Raw genomic sequence first — 16271 nt, 5'->3', positions numbered from 1 at the left:
TTCCTGCATTGGGTTAGTTATAGAAGTGTAACAGAAAGTTTGCGTTTCGAGGAACTTACCGGAGATGGCATCGAACATTCGAACTTGGATGTTGTCCGGTTGGGCATTTGTTTTACATTTCCTATTTTGATTTCCATTTTTCATTCACCAACCTCCAATTCTAACAATCCCCACATGAATGGGGAATGGCTATAAGACAAAGGAATGCACAGACGAGTGTGTGATTTACAAGGAAAGATTAATTGCATCTGGATAAGTAGGTTTTCTTTTGAACTTTCCGTAGTGAACTTATGTCAGACATACTAGGTCAATCGGTAGATTTGATATCTTTGAACCGTCAAGCTTTATTGTATACCTAGACAACATAAGTCATACAATTAACCCTTAACCATATATGGTTCTCAGAGTTGTATTCGTTTTACCCACGAACACCGCCTGGTTTTATGAGTGCATAGAGAATGGGCATTTACTTTCATTCCCCTTGAAGCGGCTTACACTTCACATCCACATAGGTGATTTCTAAATGTGTAGTCCTATAGACACACTATCTGGTCATTTCCTTCCAGACTTAGCAAATCATTAAAAAGCTTTAAGCTTTATTGACTCATAAAAAATCCTTAATGCTTTACCCTATTTTCTGAACATTCTTCATCACAAGAATGGGTTGAGTTATTTGACAATGTTGAACCGTCATTGATAACTTTATTTGATTTATTTGAACTTAGCTCTTAGGATCTCTAGTCTTCTAGGTAGAGTTACCGCCATGATGACTTGTCCTAGGCCTTAACCCCATTCCCTTGGATGTTCTTTCAACCGCCTCTCTAGATAGGCCTTTTATAAGTGGATCCGACATTCTATCTCTTGACTTCACGTAGTCAATCGTGATAAAACCACTAGAGAGTAGTTGTCTAATGGTATTGTGGCTCTGTCGTATGTGACAACATTTTCCGTTATACATAATGCTCCCTGCCCTACCTATTGTTGCTTGACTATCATAATGTATACATATAGGTGCCAAAGGTATGGGCCAAAATGGAATATCTCCTAAGAAATTCTGGAGACATTCAACTTCTTCACCGGCCTTGTCTAAAGCTATGAATTTAGATTTCATCGTAGAACGGGTGGTACACGTTTGTTTGGATGATTTCCAATACACTACTCCACCTTTAATTATGAAAACATATATACTCGTGGATTTAACTTCAGATAATCCGGTGATCCAATTTGCGTCACTATATCCCTTAATCACAGAGGGATATTTGTTATAATGCAGAGCATAGTCTAGGGTATGTTTCAGATATGCCAAAACTCGTTTCATTACCATCCAATGTATTTGATTGGGATTACTTGTAAACTGAATCAGTTTGCTAATAGCATATGCTATATTTGGTTGCGTACAATTCATGATATATATCAACTTCCCAATACTCTTGCATAGTCCAGTGTTGAGTCACTTTCACCTTTATTTTTTGAAGTGCATAACTTAAATCAATTAGAGTCTTGGCAATCATGAAATCCAAACACTTGAACTTGTCAAGTACCTTTTCAATGTAATATGACTGTGATAATGCTACACCTTGTGGAGTTTTGTGAATTCTGATTCCTAAGATCATATGAGCAACTCCTAAGTCTTTCATGTCGAATTTGCTAGCTATCATGCGCTTAGTAGAATTTATATTTGCCATATCTTTGCTTATATCAACATGTCATTAACATATAAACAAACAATGACTTCATGACCTGACGTGGTTTTAATGTAAATACATTTGTCAGACTCATTGATTTTAATTTGCCAATATTGTTTGGTCAAATTTAGCATACTATTGTTTGGGTGCTTGTTTAAGTCCATTAAGCGACGTAACAAGTTTTCACACTTTTTTTTCTTTACTAGGAACCACAAAACCCTTACGTTGTTCCATGTAAATTTCTTTCTCCAAATCTCCATTTAAGAAAGTTGTTTTAACATCCGTTTGATGGATTTCAAGACCAAATAAGGTCGCCAGTGCCACTAACATCCTAATAGATGCTATCCTAGTTACTAGCGACTAAATGTCAAAGTAATCAAGGCCTTCCTTTTGTCTATAACCTTTGACAACAAGTATTGCTTTATATTTGTTAATAGTGCCATCAACTTTCATTTTCCTCTTAAAGATCCATTTCGAACCTAAAGGCTTATTTCCTAGAGGAAGATCAACTATTTCCCATGTATGGTTATCCAAAATTGATTGAATCTCACTATTGACTGCCTCTTTCTAAAATGTTGAATCAGAAGATGACATAGCTGCTTTGAAAGTTTGAGGCTCATTTTCAAGCAAGAATGTAACAAAATCTGTTCCAAAGGAAGTAGATGTTCTTTGACTTTTTCTACGTCTTGAATCCTCTTTACTTTGAGTATTTTTCTCTGGTTATTCCTGTGGTCGTTTATATCTTTCACTTGAAAACTCCCATTCAATTTTATATGGATAAATATTTTCAAAGAATTCAACATTATCTAATTCAATTACCGTATTAATATGAACTCCAGGATTATCAGATTTTTGAACCAAAACCGACATGCTATCCACAGTTTTTGGTCCGATTATACCCTCTTGGGTAAAAGTACTTGTACCTTTGCTAAACAGCCCTACACTTTGAAATATCTCAAGCTTGGCTTTCTTCCTTTCCATTTTTCATATGGTGTAGATTGTGTTTTGTTGTAGGGTACTCTGTTGAGTATTCGGTTAGCTGTAAGGACATCTTCCCCCCACAAACTCTGCGATAAGCCAAAACTTGTTAATAAAGCATCCATCATTTCCTTTAATATCAGTTTTTCTTTCCGCAATTCCATTGGATTGAGGTGTATAAGGGGGCAGTAGTTTGATGGATAATTCCATATTCCGAACATATCTCTGCAAAAGGAGATTTGTATTCTCCACCCCTATCGCTTCGAATTATTTTAATCTTTTTATTCAATTGATTCTCCACTTCATTCTTGGATAACTTCAATGCTTCAATTGCTTCATCCTTACTATTAAGCAAATAAACATAATAATATCGAGTGCAATCTTCCATAAAAATTATAAAATACTTTTTCCCACCACAAGATGGTGTTGACTTCATATCAGAAATGTCGGTATGAATTAAGTCTAAAGGATTTGAATTCCTTTCAACAGACTTATAAGTATGGTTGACAAACATAGATTCAATACATATTTGATATTTTGATTTATTACATTCGAATTTAGGCAATGTTCTAAATTAATTAACTTCTGCTATGTTTTGTAATTGACATGTCCTAAATGAACATGCCATAAATCATTTGAATCCAATAAATAAGAAGAAGCTGAACTTTTATTAATACTGTCAACAACCATTACATTGAGTTTGAAAAGGCCCTCTATGAGGTAGCCATTTCCAACATACATATAATTTTTGCTTACAACAACATGTTAGATACAAATACCCATTTAAATCTATTCTTAGCAAGTAGAGAAGTTGAAACTAAATTTTTCCTAATAGTAGGAACACGAAAAACGTTGTTGAGCGTTAACACCTTACCGGAAGTCATCATCAGGAATATATTCCTATAACACTCAATCTTGCTATTGCAGTATTTCCCATGGAAGCCTTTTCTTGGGGACCAACAATAGAGTAGGTAGCAAATGCTTCTTTAACAACACAAACATGTCAAATGGCTCCAAAGTCAATCCACCACTCCTTCGAATTTCTAACTAAGTTACATTCCAAAAGCATTGTACATAGATCATCAATGTCATCATTCTTCTTCACTATGTTGGACTGTCCCTTTTTCTGGTCCTTTTCCGGGAGACGACAGTCAGGGGCTTTGTGACTAGCTTTTCCACAATTATAGCAGCTGCCCTTGAATTTTTTCTTGTTCTGCTCATTTGTCTGTCCAAAAGACTTCTTCCTTTTCTTACTTTTTGGAGCAACCTCTTCAAAAATATTCGCTCCCATAATCGTTGAATTTTCATGTGACTTCCTCTCGGTTGTTTTGTTATCTTCCTCAATCTTGAGGCGTATAAGAAGATCTTCCAACTTCAGTTCTTTGCGCTTGTGCTTTAGATAGTTTTTGAAATCTCTCCATGAAGGAGGTAACTTTTCAATCATTGCAGCCATTTGAAATGCTTCATTTACTACCATACCTTCAGCAATAAGGTCATGAAAAATAAGTTGAAGCACTTGAACTTGGGTTCCAACGATTTTGCTATCTATCACTTTATAGTTTAGAAACTTGGCAACCATAAACTTATTGAAGCACGCATCTTCAGTCTTATACTTCCTCTCAAGTGCATCCTAGAATTCTTTCGAATTATTCGTAGCACTGTATACATTGTAAAAATAATCCCCCAAAGCACTCAAAATGTAGTCTTTGCAAAGAAAATCTGTCTGTTTCCACGCTTCAACAATCATAAAATTTTCATTGTCTGGCATATCGGCAACAGGCACTGGAGGGTCTTCATTGGAGAATTTCTGCATACCAAGCGTGGTAAGCCAAAAGAATGCCCTCTGCTGCCTTTCTTTGAAGTTAGCTCCAGAAAGTTTCCCGATTTTTCGGTCGGTGACACAGCAGTTCGGCTTGACGAGGCTATTGTCGTTGCCACAACAGTCGCAGAAGGATTTTCATTTTCAATTGCCATTTCTCACTGTCAACAACAAAACATTTCAATTAATGGCAGAAAAATAAAACAACAAACAATACTGTAATTAATAAAAATCAGTACTTTTAATAAACAAAAATCGAAGTTTTTATATATTGTTTCACTAGAATACGATGAAGGTTTTATGTTCTTCAAATCGTTTCTGAATTATGAACTTTAATAATCCGATGAAGTTTTTATATCTTCAAATCAGAAATAGAAAAATTCACTAGGAGTAGAAAACTACAAAGGTTTTAATCTCCAGAAAATAAAATACAGATTAAAGTATAAGTATAATTTCCTTAAGATTGTTATTAATCTGCATTAACTCTAATATTACGAAACAGTAAATTTCCTGTAACAAAAAAAATACAGAAGTAAAGAAGAAACTGGAAATAATAAGAAAACAGAATCAGAAAATACATGTTGGAATGAAATCGAGCCCATTGAATGCACATTGTGTCCTTAAGGAAATTATTCTCCTAAGTACCCGAAGTGATAGAATATTAAACTCCCAGGATAGAACAATTTGACTCACCAGAGTATCGGTACCTAAAACACTGGTGAACTGCGAACAACTCAATGACTGTAAATTATACTGGATTTTATTTGTGCAGAAGAAGAAGTTTGAAGTTCAGAAAATTTCGTAAGGAAAAATTCCGGGACCAAAGCGAATTTATAGACATTTTCTAGCACTGTTTCTGAAAATTTACAACCTTTCAGAAATAGCCATGGCTGTTGGAACAAGCAGGAATATTTAAAATTATCCGGAAAATGGAACAGATCGATCGCGGGTCGTGCGTGCGGATCCTGGGTTATTTCGGTTTGACTTCTTGAAGCCGAACCGAGCGAGCTAGCGACGACGGCGCGGGGTTTACCTTCTTACCAACACATTTAACACCAAAAGAAGTGCTTTTTTAATATAAAGCACATTCCCTTTCTTTCCACTACCAATGGGGGACATTTGCTCTTTCCAAAACATAAGCGAACAACTCACTTTCCCTTCTCATTTCTTCCCTCCATTTCCTATTCACCAACATCCAATCCCAACGGCCACTAATCCTTACATTAAAAGTAGGCTGTCTACATTATATTCTAGGGGTGCGGCCTTTCCCTGGACCCTGCGTGATTACGAGATACTTTATGTATTGGGCTGACCTCTTTTATCATTTTGAAAGCAGCACATATTTAGCATTATTGGGAATATAAACATCAAGAGCCAGCTGAGAAAGAACATTAAGAAAACAGAACTTTGTAATCTGATTAGAGGAATAGGACTACATACTGTTAAGACTGGCTCTTCAGTACTACAAGAATGTCTTCTCTTTTCCTATTCTTGTGCTCAATCCTTATTTCCATGTTCAGAAAATATTTTCATTTTGACTTTTCTGGATTTAACAAAAAAGAAAAATAGAATATTGATGGCTGCTCCAACCTCCAGTAACCAAACCTTTAAAGTGAAAATTGAACTCAAAGACTGCTGTCATATATATCATGACCCACGGTTTACTATTTTCAACACAATTCTGTCTACTGCTCTCCAGTACATGTTCCTCCAATTATCCTTCATCAAATATAAGAACAAGAATAATCCAGAAAGTCCTGTTACATAGCCCAAGAATATAACTACAACAAAAAGGACATTTTCTTGATCATATCTGTTCTCTACAGTTTCATTGATAGAGGGAGCATAGTTACTGCAGTTCATCCCACCAGGAGCACCACATAAGTATTTGTTTCCAATATATGCTGTTCCATCTTGATACAAAGTGTCAAAATGCGGACCGCTTGGAATTCTTCCACTCAAATTGTTATAAGACATGTTGAGATGCTGGAGGAAATCTAACACTGTTAATGTCACTGGAATTTCTCCTGTGAAATGGTTGTAACTGAGATCCAACGACTCGAGGGAACTCATCTCACCAGTAGTCTTTGGAATCAATCCGAAAAGATTATTATGTGAGAGGTTCAGCAATGGAAGTCCACTTAAAAGGCCAAATTTCTCAGGGATTTTACCAGTGAGAGTGTTGCTTGAGACGTCGAATCCAGTGTGGTAGGAATAGACTGACTCAAGCCATTGTGTCTGTCCTTTGGTGACTATTTCTAGCTGAGCACCAGTGAACTTGAGGGAGTAAGCATAACCTAAGATGGTCGCCTCATTTTCTCTTTTCATCATCATTTTCAAGCCATCAAGATTCTCAGGAATGGGGCCAGATAGATTGTTACTGGACAAGCCAATATATTGTAGATTTTCCAACTTCATTAGCTCTTCTGGAATTGATTCATTGAAAGAGTTTGATGCAAGCACGAGAATACGGAGTTGGTGTAAGTCGCCAATGAACTTTGGTATCCTTCCTTCAAATCTGTTGCCTGCCAACTTCAGAATCTCCAAATCTTGAAAGTTTTCGATCACTGCTGGAAAAAATCCTTCAAAGTCATTCCCACTCAAATCCAGATAACGAAGGCTTGTGACGCGTTCAAGTTCTTTTGGAATACTTCCAGTGAGCTTGTTTTGTCCAAGATTAAGGTAAATGAGAGACTTGCAGTTTCCCAGATTACGTCGTATGGTGCCTGACAAGCTATTATTGGAGAGATCAAGAACCTGGAGGACATTAGTTGCTCGGCAAAATGATTCTGGTATTGGACCATGAATTTTGTTCCCTGATAATGATATGGACCTGATACCAGGAACTTTTCCTATCTGTGTTGGAATTAAGCCTACGAAACTGTTAAGTGTCAAATCGATGACATTAACATTCAGGAGCTGAGAAGGGATAGGACCTTGAAGGTTATTTCTGGCTAAATTTACTATTGTTGGGAAACGAGAAGATTTCAGCTGAATCATTGGCGGTATAAATCCCTCGAAGTTATTCATAGACAAAGCTAGTATAGAAAGGGAAGGGAGATTGAACAACCAATATGGTATGGCTCCTGATAGACTGTTGTTAGACAAATTTAAAACCACGAGTTTCGTCAAATTTGAAAAGAATTCTGGGATTCCTCCTCTCATGTTGCAAGATGTGAATTCCAAAATCTTGGGCTGAAAAGTTTGCACAAAGGGTTGATGTTGATCATCAATTTCCAATGACAATCCACTTGTTCCTAAACTAATTTCTTCCAATCTAGACTTTTGGAATAAAGACAATGGCATATTACCATTCAGCCTATCCCTCTGAATATAAAGAGATGAAAGTTTAGGAAGCTGAAGTATGCACAAGGGAAGACGTCCTGTTAGATCGTTCCATTCTAAATTCAGGTACTCGAGGGAGGGGATTCGACAAATTGAAATGGGAATATGCCCTTCTAATCTGTTCTGAAATAGAGATAAGTACTGAAGGCTTCTTAAACTGGACATTGATACAGGAAGTTGGCCGGTAATGTTGTTGTCATTGAGCATCAGTACACTTAATTTCTTAAGTTTTGTGATGGAAGAAGGTATCGACCCTTGGATCGAGCAACCATCAGCTCGGAAAGAGGTTAATGAAGTTGAATTGCTTAACGAAGGAGGAATCGTTCCACCTACCCCTGTGAAACTTATGTCAAGAAATGTCAACTTTGACCATGGGACTGAAAACATTGAAACAAGATTGATGATCATAGCAGGATTGCTAGCAACAGAAAGTCTTTCAAGCTGAGGAAGGTAAGGGATATGACCATGTAAATCGTTGCCACTAAAATCAAGAGTTGAGAGGGTTGTGAGGTTCGATAGCAGATCAGGTATCCAGGATGTTAGAGCGTTAGAACTCATTTCTAGAGTAGAAAGATTAGTAAGATTAAGTAACTCCACTGTTGGAATTCTTCCTGAAATGTTGCAGTTGGACAAACGAAGTGACATGAGATTTGAAAGACTTGATATTGGTTTAGCCCAATGAAATGATTCGGACGCCTTTGATAGATCAACACCTATCAATACAAGATATCTAAGGTCGCGGAGTCCTTCTAACCACCTTAGATTTGGACTAGATATACGACCATAGCTGATAAAAGACGACAGTGAGCCAAAATCTAACCTTAGCGGAAATGTCAAGCTGACAGAAAAAGAAGAAAAATCAGGTACTAAATTAGCACATGAAAGATCAAGAAACCTTAGAGATGTAAGGTTTGAAAATTGTGTGGTGATGGAATCTTGAAACATAGCATTTGAGAGGTTGAGATAAGTCAACTTTGTTAAGTTTGATATCTCAGTAGGTAGTTTAGAGAGCATGAAGTTGTTGAAACTCAGGTCAAGATGTTGCATATGGTTAAGAGTAAAGAGCAATGGAGATATAGTACCTTTAAGGGCAAAATCAAATGTATTGTTAGAATTTGAAACAACTTCCTCATTGACATTGATCATGATTTCATCCGGATTAGGATTCCGGAGATTGACAACTACAACATGACCTGAACTTGAGCATTTGATTCCTTCCCAATTGCAACAGTTTCCGCCTTGCCATGAAGATAACCGATCAGATGGATCAGTTATCATCGATTTGAAGCTCAGTAGAGTTGCTCTTTCAGTTTCATAGCAGCCATAAACGATCGAAAAATGATAAAATAAAGTGGCAAATATAAGGAAAGTTTTGAGGGTCCTCATGGCTTTGAAATGATGAACAATATTATCCCAAGTTGTCAACTGTTTTTATAGCAGTTAAATGCTTATTGTCTAGCTATACCACTTGAACTGAATTACTCACAAGTTTTCTTGTGAAGTAAAAGTCATCAAAAAATAGTCACTATTTTGCTGAAACGCGGAAAAAGTTTCAGTATAATATGCTGCATTGTGGAGCTCCTGCCTATAAACTTCCAACTGTTGGAACTCCATCGCATGGAAAGTTTTAGCATAATATGCTAGATTATGGAGCTCATGCGTATAAAGTTCCAGAATATTATGTTGAAACTCCAATACATTATGAAATTCTAGCACATTATGCTGGAATCTCATTTGTAAAAAATATGAACTCTAGTATATTATGCTGAAATGTTTCCGGATTTTAAGGGTGTTTTTATTCAGATTTTATCTTTACATGAAAAAGTGGCAACATTTTGATTATTTTTGAAACTGTGACTATTTTTAAATTACCTGTTATAAATCTGACTATTTCTAAAAAATTTCCCAAGTTTCTTTGTGTAGGCTTCTACTACGGAATTGAAAAAGATTGCATTTCTATAGTCAATGAATTATTTTAAAATAATCAATATTTTCCAGAAAATTGATTTAATGGAGGAAAAAAAGGACAGTGTGTTTCAAAGGTGTCTTCATTTTTCAATACCAGCAATTTTCAAATTGTTTGAAGAGAAGATGGTTGAATTTGGCAAATTCTATATAAAATCTCTTATATAAGTTTGAAAAATTAACATACCTGCTCGAGAATATATCATTGTATATGCCATTGGTGTGTGAAAACTATCTTTGTTAATTTCCAAACCTTTTACCAATGTGTAAGTTTTACTTCATGTAATATGAATGCAATAACTTTTTCAAGTGAACAAAACGAAAATTGTCTCAATCATTTTATGACTTTGTTACTTCTATACATGAGTTTTTAACTATGTATGTTGTGTTGCGGAAGCCAAATGTATATAGTGTGAATAAGTCACAACTACTATACCGAAAATTATGACAGCCACCAAATAATAAATAAGACAATAAAGCAACAATAAAAGGAACACCAGAATTTACGAGGTTCGGCTAATTTTGCTTACTCCTCGGACACAACCAATATTTTATTCTACTCCAAAATACAAGTGAAATAATACTAAAGAGAGAAGATACAAATGCCTTAAGAAGATAAGAAGGCAAATGAGAGGTGTGTTTAAATCCTAAACATTAGGCCTTCTTTTATAGGGGAAAAAATCCCCTCCAACTCTTCTCCCAACCGATGTGGGACTTTGGCATTTTGCCAAACTTCAACAAATCTCCACCTTGGCAAAATTTCACATCTTCAATTCTCACTCAATAATAAATTTTGGTTGTGTCTTCATCTTCAATCTTCAGTGTTCAACAATGTTGATCAAATCCAAACAATGTTTGAAACTTGATCGTACTCACCACTTTTGTCAGCATATCAGCAGGATTCTCTGTAGTATGAATTTTCTTCATCGTGACTCCACCTTCTTCTATGATTTCTCGTACAAAATGATACCGAACATCAATGTGCTTCGTCCTTGCATGATAAACTTGGTTCTTCGCTAATTGAATAACACTTTGACTATCACAAAAAATTGTGATACATTTTTGTTCAACACCAAGCTCCTTTAGCAATCCTTGAAGCCAAATTGCCTACTTCACAGCCTCTATAATATCCATATACTCTGCCTCTGTTGTAGACAAAGCAACTATTGACTGCAAAGTAGACTTCCAACTAACTGGTGCCTTTGCAAAAGTAAACACATAACCAGTAGTTGATCTTCGTTTGTCCAGATCACCCCCAAAATCTGAATCACAATATCCAACTACAGACTGATTGTCTTCCTGCTCAAAAACTAACCCAACATCTACAGTATTATGAATATACCGTAGAATCCACTTCACAGCTTGCCAATGCTCCTTTCCTGGATTATGCATATATTTTCTAATAACTCCAACATCTTGTGAAATGTCAGGTCTCGTACAGACTATTGCATACATCAAGCTACCAACAGCATTTGCGTATGGTACCTTTGACATATACTCTCGTTCAGCTTCATCCTTTGACGACATAGTAGTACTCAGCTTAAAATGGGGAGCAAGTGGAGTACTAACTCGCTTAGTCTTGTCAGCTATGCCAAAACGTTGTAGTACTCTCTTCAAATATCCTTTCTGAGATAAACAGAGTTTCTTTGAACGTCTATCTCTTATTATCCATGCCAAGAATTTTCTTTGCCTCACCCAGATCCTTCATCTCGAACTCCTTCTTCAGTTGAATCTTTAACTTATCAATTTCTTCCGAATTCTTGGAAGCTATCAACATATCATCAACATATAGGAGAAGATATACAAAGGAACCACCTTTAAGCGTGCGCAAATACACACAATGATCGTATTTGCTTCTCTTGTACCCTTGCTGCAACATAAACTCGTCAAATCGCTTGTACCATTGTCTAGAAGATTGTTTCAATCCGTACAACGATTTTTCAAGTTTGCATACCATATTTTCTTTTCCAGCAACTTTGAATCCTTCTGGCTAAGTCATGTAGATTTCCTCCTCCAAGTTTTCATGTAAAAATGCAGTTTTTACATCCATCTGAACTAGTTCCAAATCCAATTGTACTACCAAAGCCAACATAATTCTAATGGAGGAATGTTTTACAACTGGAGAAAATACTTCATTGTAATCAATTCCCTTCTTTTGATCATATCCTTTGGCCACCAATCTTGCTTTGTAGCGAACATCTACTTGGTTAGGAAATCCTTCCTTCTTTGCAAATACCCATTTGCACCCAATTGCTTTCATTCCCTTCGGGAGATTGGCTAATCTCCATGTATGATTCTGATGAAGGGACTGTATTTTATCATTCATTGCAATCCTCCACTTATCTTCTTTTGAACTTTGGACTGCGTCTTTATAAGTGGTAGGAACATCATCAGCTACAATTGAGGTTGCACAAGCAACCGTTTCTATGAGACGAACAGGTTTCGTTATTGTTCTTTTTGGCCTGCTGGTTGCTATTGATTCAAGTTATTGTTGAGGTTCCTGAGTTGGAATCTCCTCTACTGGCTCTCCTTCAAGAGGGTAATCTTCATTTGTTTCCTCCTCTGCTTCTTATGTAGGAAAAATAAATTTTCCCTCAAACGCCACCTGCTTAGAAGCACCTTCATTTTGTTTGGTATCTTCTATTACTTTATTTACCATAGCAGATTCATCAAAGGTAACATCCCTGCTGAATATTACTTTCTTTGTCATAGGACACCATAAGCGATTTCCTTTGACTCCAGAAGTAATTCCCATAAAAATAGCCTTCTTCGCCCTTGGATCCAATTTTGACTCTATCACATGATAATATGTAGTTGAGCCAAACACGTGCAAATAGTCATAATCTACAGCAGGCTTTCCATACCATTTTTTAAATGGTGTCTTGCCATTAATAACAACAGATGGTAGACGATTAATGAGGTGACATGCATATGTAATTGCCTCAGCCCAAAATTCTTTGCCCAAGCCAGCATTGGACAACATACACCGTACCTTCTCCAGCAAGGTCCGGTTCATATGTTCTGCCACTCCATTCTGTTGTGGTGTATGTCTAACAGTGAAGTGTCGGACAATGCCATCATTTTCACAGACCTTATTGAAATGATCATTTTTGTATTCACCTCCATTGTCTGTGCGAATACACTTGATCCTCCTGCCTGTTTGATTCTCCACCATCTTCTTCCATTTGAGAAAAATTCCCAACACTTCATCTTTGCTTTTCATTGTATACACCCACACTCTTCTGGAAAAATCATCAACAAAGGTTACAAAATAGTGCTTCCCACCCAATGAAGGTATTTTGGAAGGACCCCAAACATCAGAGTGTACATAATCCAAAATGCTTTTAGTATTATGGATCGCTATACCAAATTTAACCCTTGTCTGTTTCCCTTTAACACAATGTTCGCAAAACTCCAAGTTGCAAGCCTTGACTCCCTTTAACAATCCTTGATCTAATAGAGTTTTCAAGGATTTTCCTCCAGCATGTCCTAAGCGCATGTGCCATAGCCTGGTTGCTTCTGTTTCTTTGTCGTCACTGGATGTCACTTTCGTTGTCCCAATAACTGTACTTCCACAATAGCGGTACATATTATTATTCTTCCGATTAGCCTTCATTACCACTAGTGCACCTGAGCATATTCTCATCACTCCATTTTCTGCAATGATTTTGAACCCTTTTGATTCTAGGGCTCCCACAGAGATGAGATTCTTCTTCAAATCTGGTACATATCGAACATCTGTTAATGTTCTGATCATTCCATCGTGGTTCCTTAATCGTATTGAACCAATCCCATATGAGGTAAGAGGGCTGTTATCCGCTGTGTGAATAATTCCATATTCTCCTTCTTGAAAATCCACGAACCAGTCCCTGTTGGGACACATATGATAGCTACAAGCCGAGTCCATCAACCATATGTCTGATGATGTTGATGACTCTGTTGTAACTAATGAGAAGTCTGAATCATCACAATCAGCTACATTTGAATCCATAATGGCCTTTCCATTATTATATTTGGCCTTATTCTTCAACTTCGGATAGTCTTTCTTCCAATGCCCTTTTTCTCGAGAAAAGGCACATTCATCTTTGCTGGGTCTGGATCTTGACTTGGATCTTCCCTTCTTTGTCCTCGTTTGATTTTGATGACGACCCCTCACAAACAGTGCTTCTCCTCCCTTCTGTTTTTCTCGCTTTCTTTGTTCATAGCTGTACAAAGCCAAACAAACTTCTCTGAGAGAAACTTCGTCATTTCCATGGAGTAGAGTAGTTTCAAGGTGCTCGTACTCATCAGGAAGTGACGCCAACAACATCAAGGCCAAGTCACCATCATCATAAGTTGTATCCATATTTTGCAAATCTGTGAACCAACTTATTGAAACTGGTGATATGTTCATTCATCGTGGTACCAGGAACATAGGTAAAGTGAAACAGTCTCTTCTTCATGTACAATTTATTTTGACTGTTTTTCTTCAAAAATTTATCCTCCAGTGCTTTCCATAATTTACTTGCAGAAGTTTCCTTTATGTATGGATATTTCTGCTCTCTAGCAAGGTAGGATCGAATGGTACCGCAAGCAACACGATTGATAATTCTCCAATCTTCTTCTCCAATAACATCTGGTCTTTTTTCTTCAATGGCAAGATCTAGCCCTTGTTGAAAAAGGACATCTAGAACCTCGCCTTGCCACATCCCAAAATGTCCTGATCCGTCAAAAATTTCTACCGCAAATTTTGCAATTGACACAATTCTTGTCATAAGCGAAGATGCCAACGATGACGTATTATTGACACTTGATGTAGATTCTTCTTGTTATTGTCTCCTATTTTGACACAAATATTATTTAATAGCTGACGACACAAATCAAGATTATTTTCTTTCTGGTGTGGAAGATCAGACTAAGCTGCAACCACAGAGCATACTAAGACAGAACCTTGACAGTTACCAAGATAAATCTTTTCTGATGTGGAAGATCAGACTCTGCTGCAACCACAGAGCATACTTAGACAGTACCTTGGCTCTGATACCAATTGTTGCAGAAGCCAAATGTATATAGTGTGAATAAGTCACAACTACTATACCAAAAATTATGAGAGCCACCAAATAATAAATAAGACAATAAAGCAACAATAAAAGGAACACCAGAATTTACGAGGTTCGGCTAATTTTACCTACTCCTCGGACACAACCAATATTTTATTCCACTCCAAAATACAAGTGAAAAAATACTAAAGAGAGAAGATACAAATGCCTTAAGAAGATAAGAAGGCAAATGAGAGGTGTGTTTAAATCCTAAACATTAGGTCTTCTTTTATAGGGGAAAAAATCCCCCAACCCTTCTCCCAACCGATGTGGGACTTTGGCATTTTGCCAAACTTCAACATGTTGTTGGTATGTAGGCATCGAATTAAACTATATGCGCCGTTTGGTTGTATCTTCTGTTTCCTGCAAAAGTTGTGCAGGAATTTATGTATTATGACATGGATTTAATAAGATAAAAAATTAGCAAAAAAGCCGATACACTCTAGATTTATTTCTTCTTTTTCCTTAAAAATATCCAACAAAAATAATTTATACTTTAAAATCCTTGCACTACTAATTACATTGTAGTTCTAGAATTTTTAATCCCCACACTATAATTCTTGCATTATTAGTCCCCGTTACAATCTGTGCATTATTATATTATAATCCTTGTATTACTAAACCATTCATAATTTGTCATCAATCAAACGACTCGTAAAGTTTAAATACATCTTTGATGTATCCTCATTAACTAAAAGTATCCTTAACGTTTTTAAAGTAGCTCTTTTGTTTCATTTGTACTTTAAGCGAGTTTTTTTTAACAGAAGGGACGGCGCGAACGCAAGCCCGTACTGTCACAAATTATGATGTAGGCTCAACTACTTGAACCTACCTTAGGCGGGCATCCCTCCAAAGTGCAATGGAGGTCACTAACCTATGCCATGGTCTAGGGTTGTGTGATGATTCAGATTAAACTGAAAAATTAACCAAAACAAATCAAATTTTAATTTGGATGATTTTTATTTTTTTTGGTTTTAGATTTTACATACTTTTGACCTCGGTTTTGATATTTACTAACAAATTTTCACTAATCGAAAACCTATTAAATCCAGTCTTGTAAAAAAAGAAAAATCTTTATATGTAAATCAATAAAATCTACTTAGGTTTACAAAACCCTAGATAAGATTTAAAGAGCAACGAAAGTAGGAGATGCTGCAAGCGAGAGGGATCACCAGTTGTTGTCTATCTCCACGGTTTGGAAAAAGGTGTCTGGAATTGTGGTTTGGCGTCGTGTTTAAGATGACCACGAAAAATGATGACAAAAAAGCAGGTGAAAGAGAGTTTTGAACCCATTGCAATGCTCCGTCGAACAAGACTTATGGATAAAGAGGAAGGTGGACCGTTATTGGTGACAAAGACATCTAGGGAAAAATATAAAATTGGTTAGTCGGGTAAGTAGAT

At 36.5% G+C, this 16271-nt stretch overlaps 1 protein-coding gene and 1 pseudogene across 1 annotated transcript; both read right to left on the bottom strand.

Moving 5' to 3' along the window:
- Positions 1 to 6005: 6005 nt before the first annotated feature.
- LOC107821993 (uncharacterized) lies at positions 6006 to 9196 on the bottom strand. Its single transcript, XM_016648488.2, has one exon. The coding sequence runs from the start codon at positions 9103 to 9105 to the stop codon at positions 6130 to 6132; it is 2976 nt and encodes a 991-aa protein (XP_016503974.1). The 5' UTR covers positions 9106 to 9196; the 3' UTR covers positions 6006 to 6129.
- Positions 9197 to 15633: 6437 nt separating this feature from the next.
- LOC142166747 (U1 spliceosomal RNA) lies at positions 15634 to 15814 on the bottom strand (annotated as a pseudogene).
- Positions 15815 to 16271: the final 457 nt, after the last annotated feature.

Source organism: Nicotiana tabacum, chromosome 11 (genome assembly GCF_000715075.1).
Source record: "Nicotiana tabacum cultivar K326 chromosome 11, ASM71507v2, whole genome shotgun sequence".
Taxonomy (NCBI): domain Eukaryota; kingdom Viridiplantae; phylum Streptophyta; class Magnoliopsida; order Solanales; family Solanaceae; genus Nicotiana; species Nicotiana tabacum.
Note: the sequence above shows the minus strand (reverse complement) of the source record. Positions and strands in the feature narration are given on the sequence as shown.

What these genes read in the sequence shown, in the direction of transcription:
- LOC107821993 (XM_016648488.2), bottom strand. Translation starts at nt 9,105, where the DNA reads ATGATAACTGATCCATCTGATCGGTTATCTTCATGGCAAGGCGGAAAC.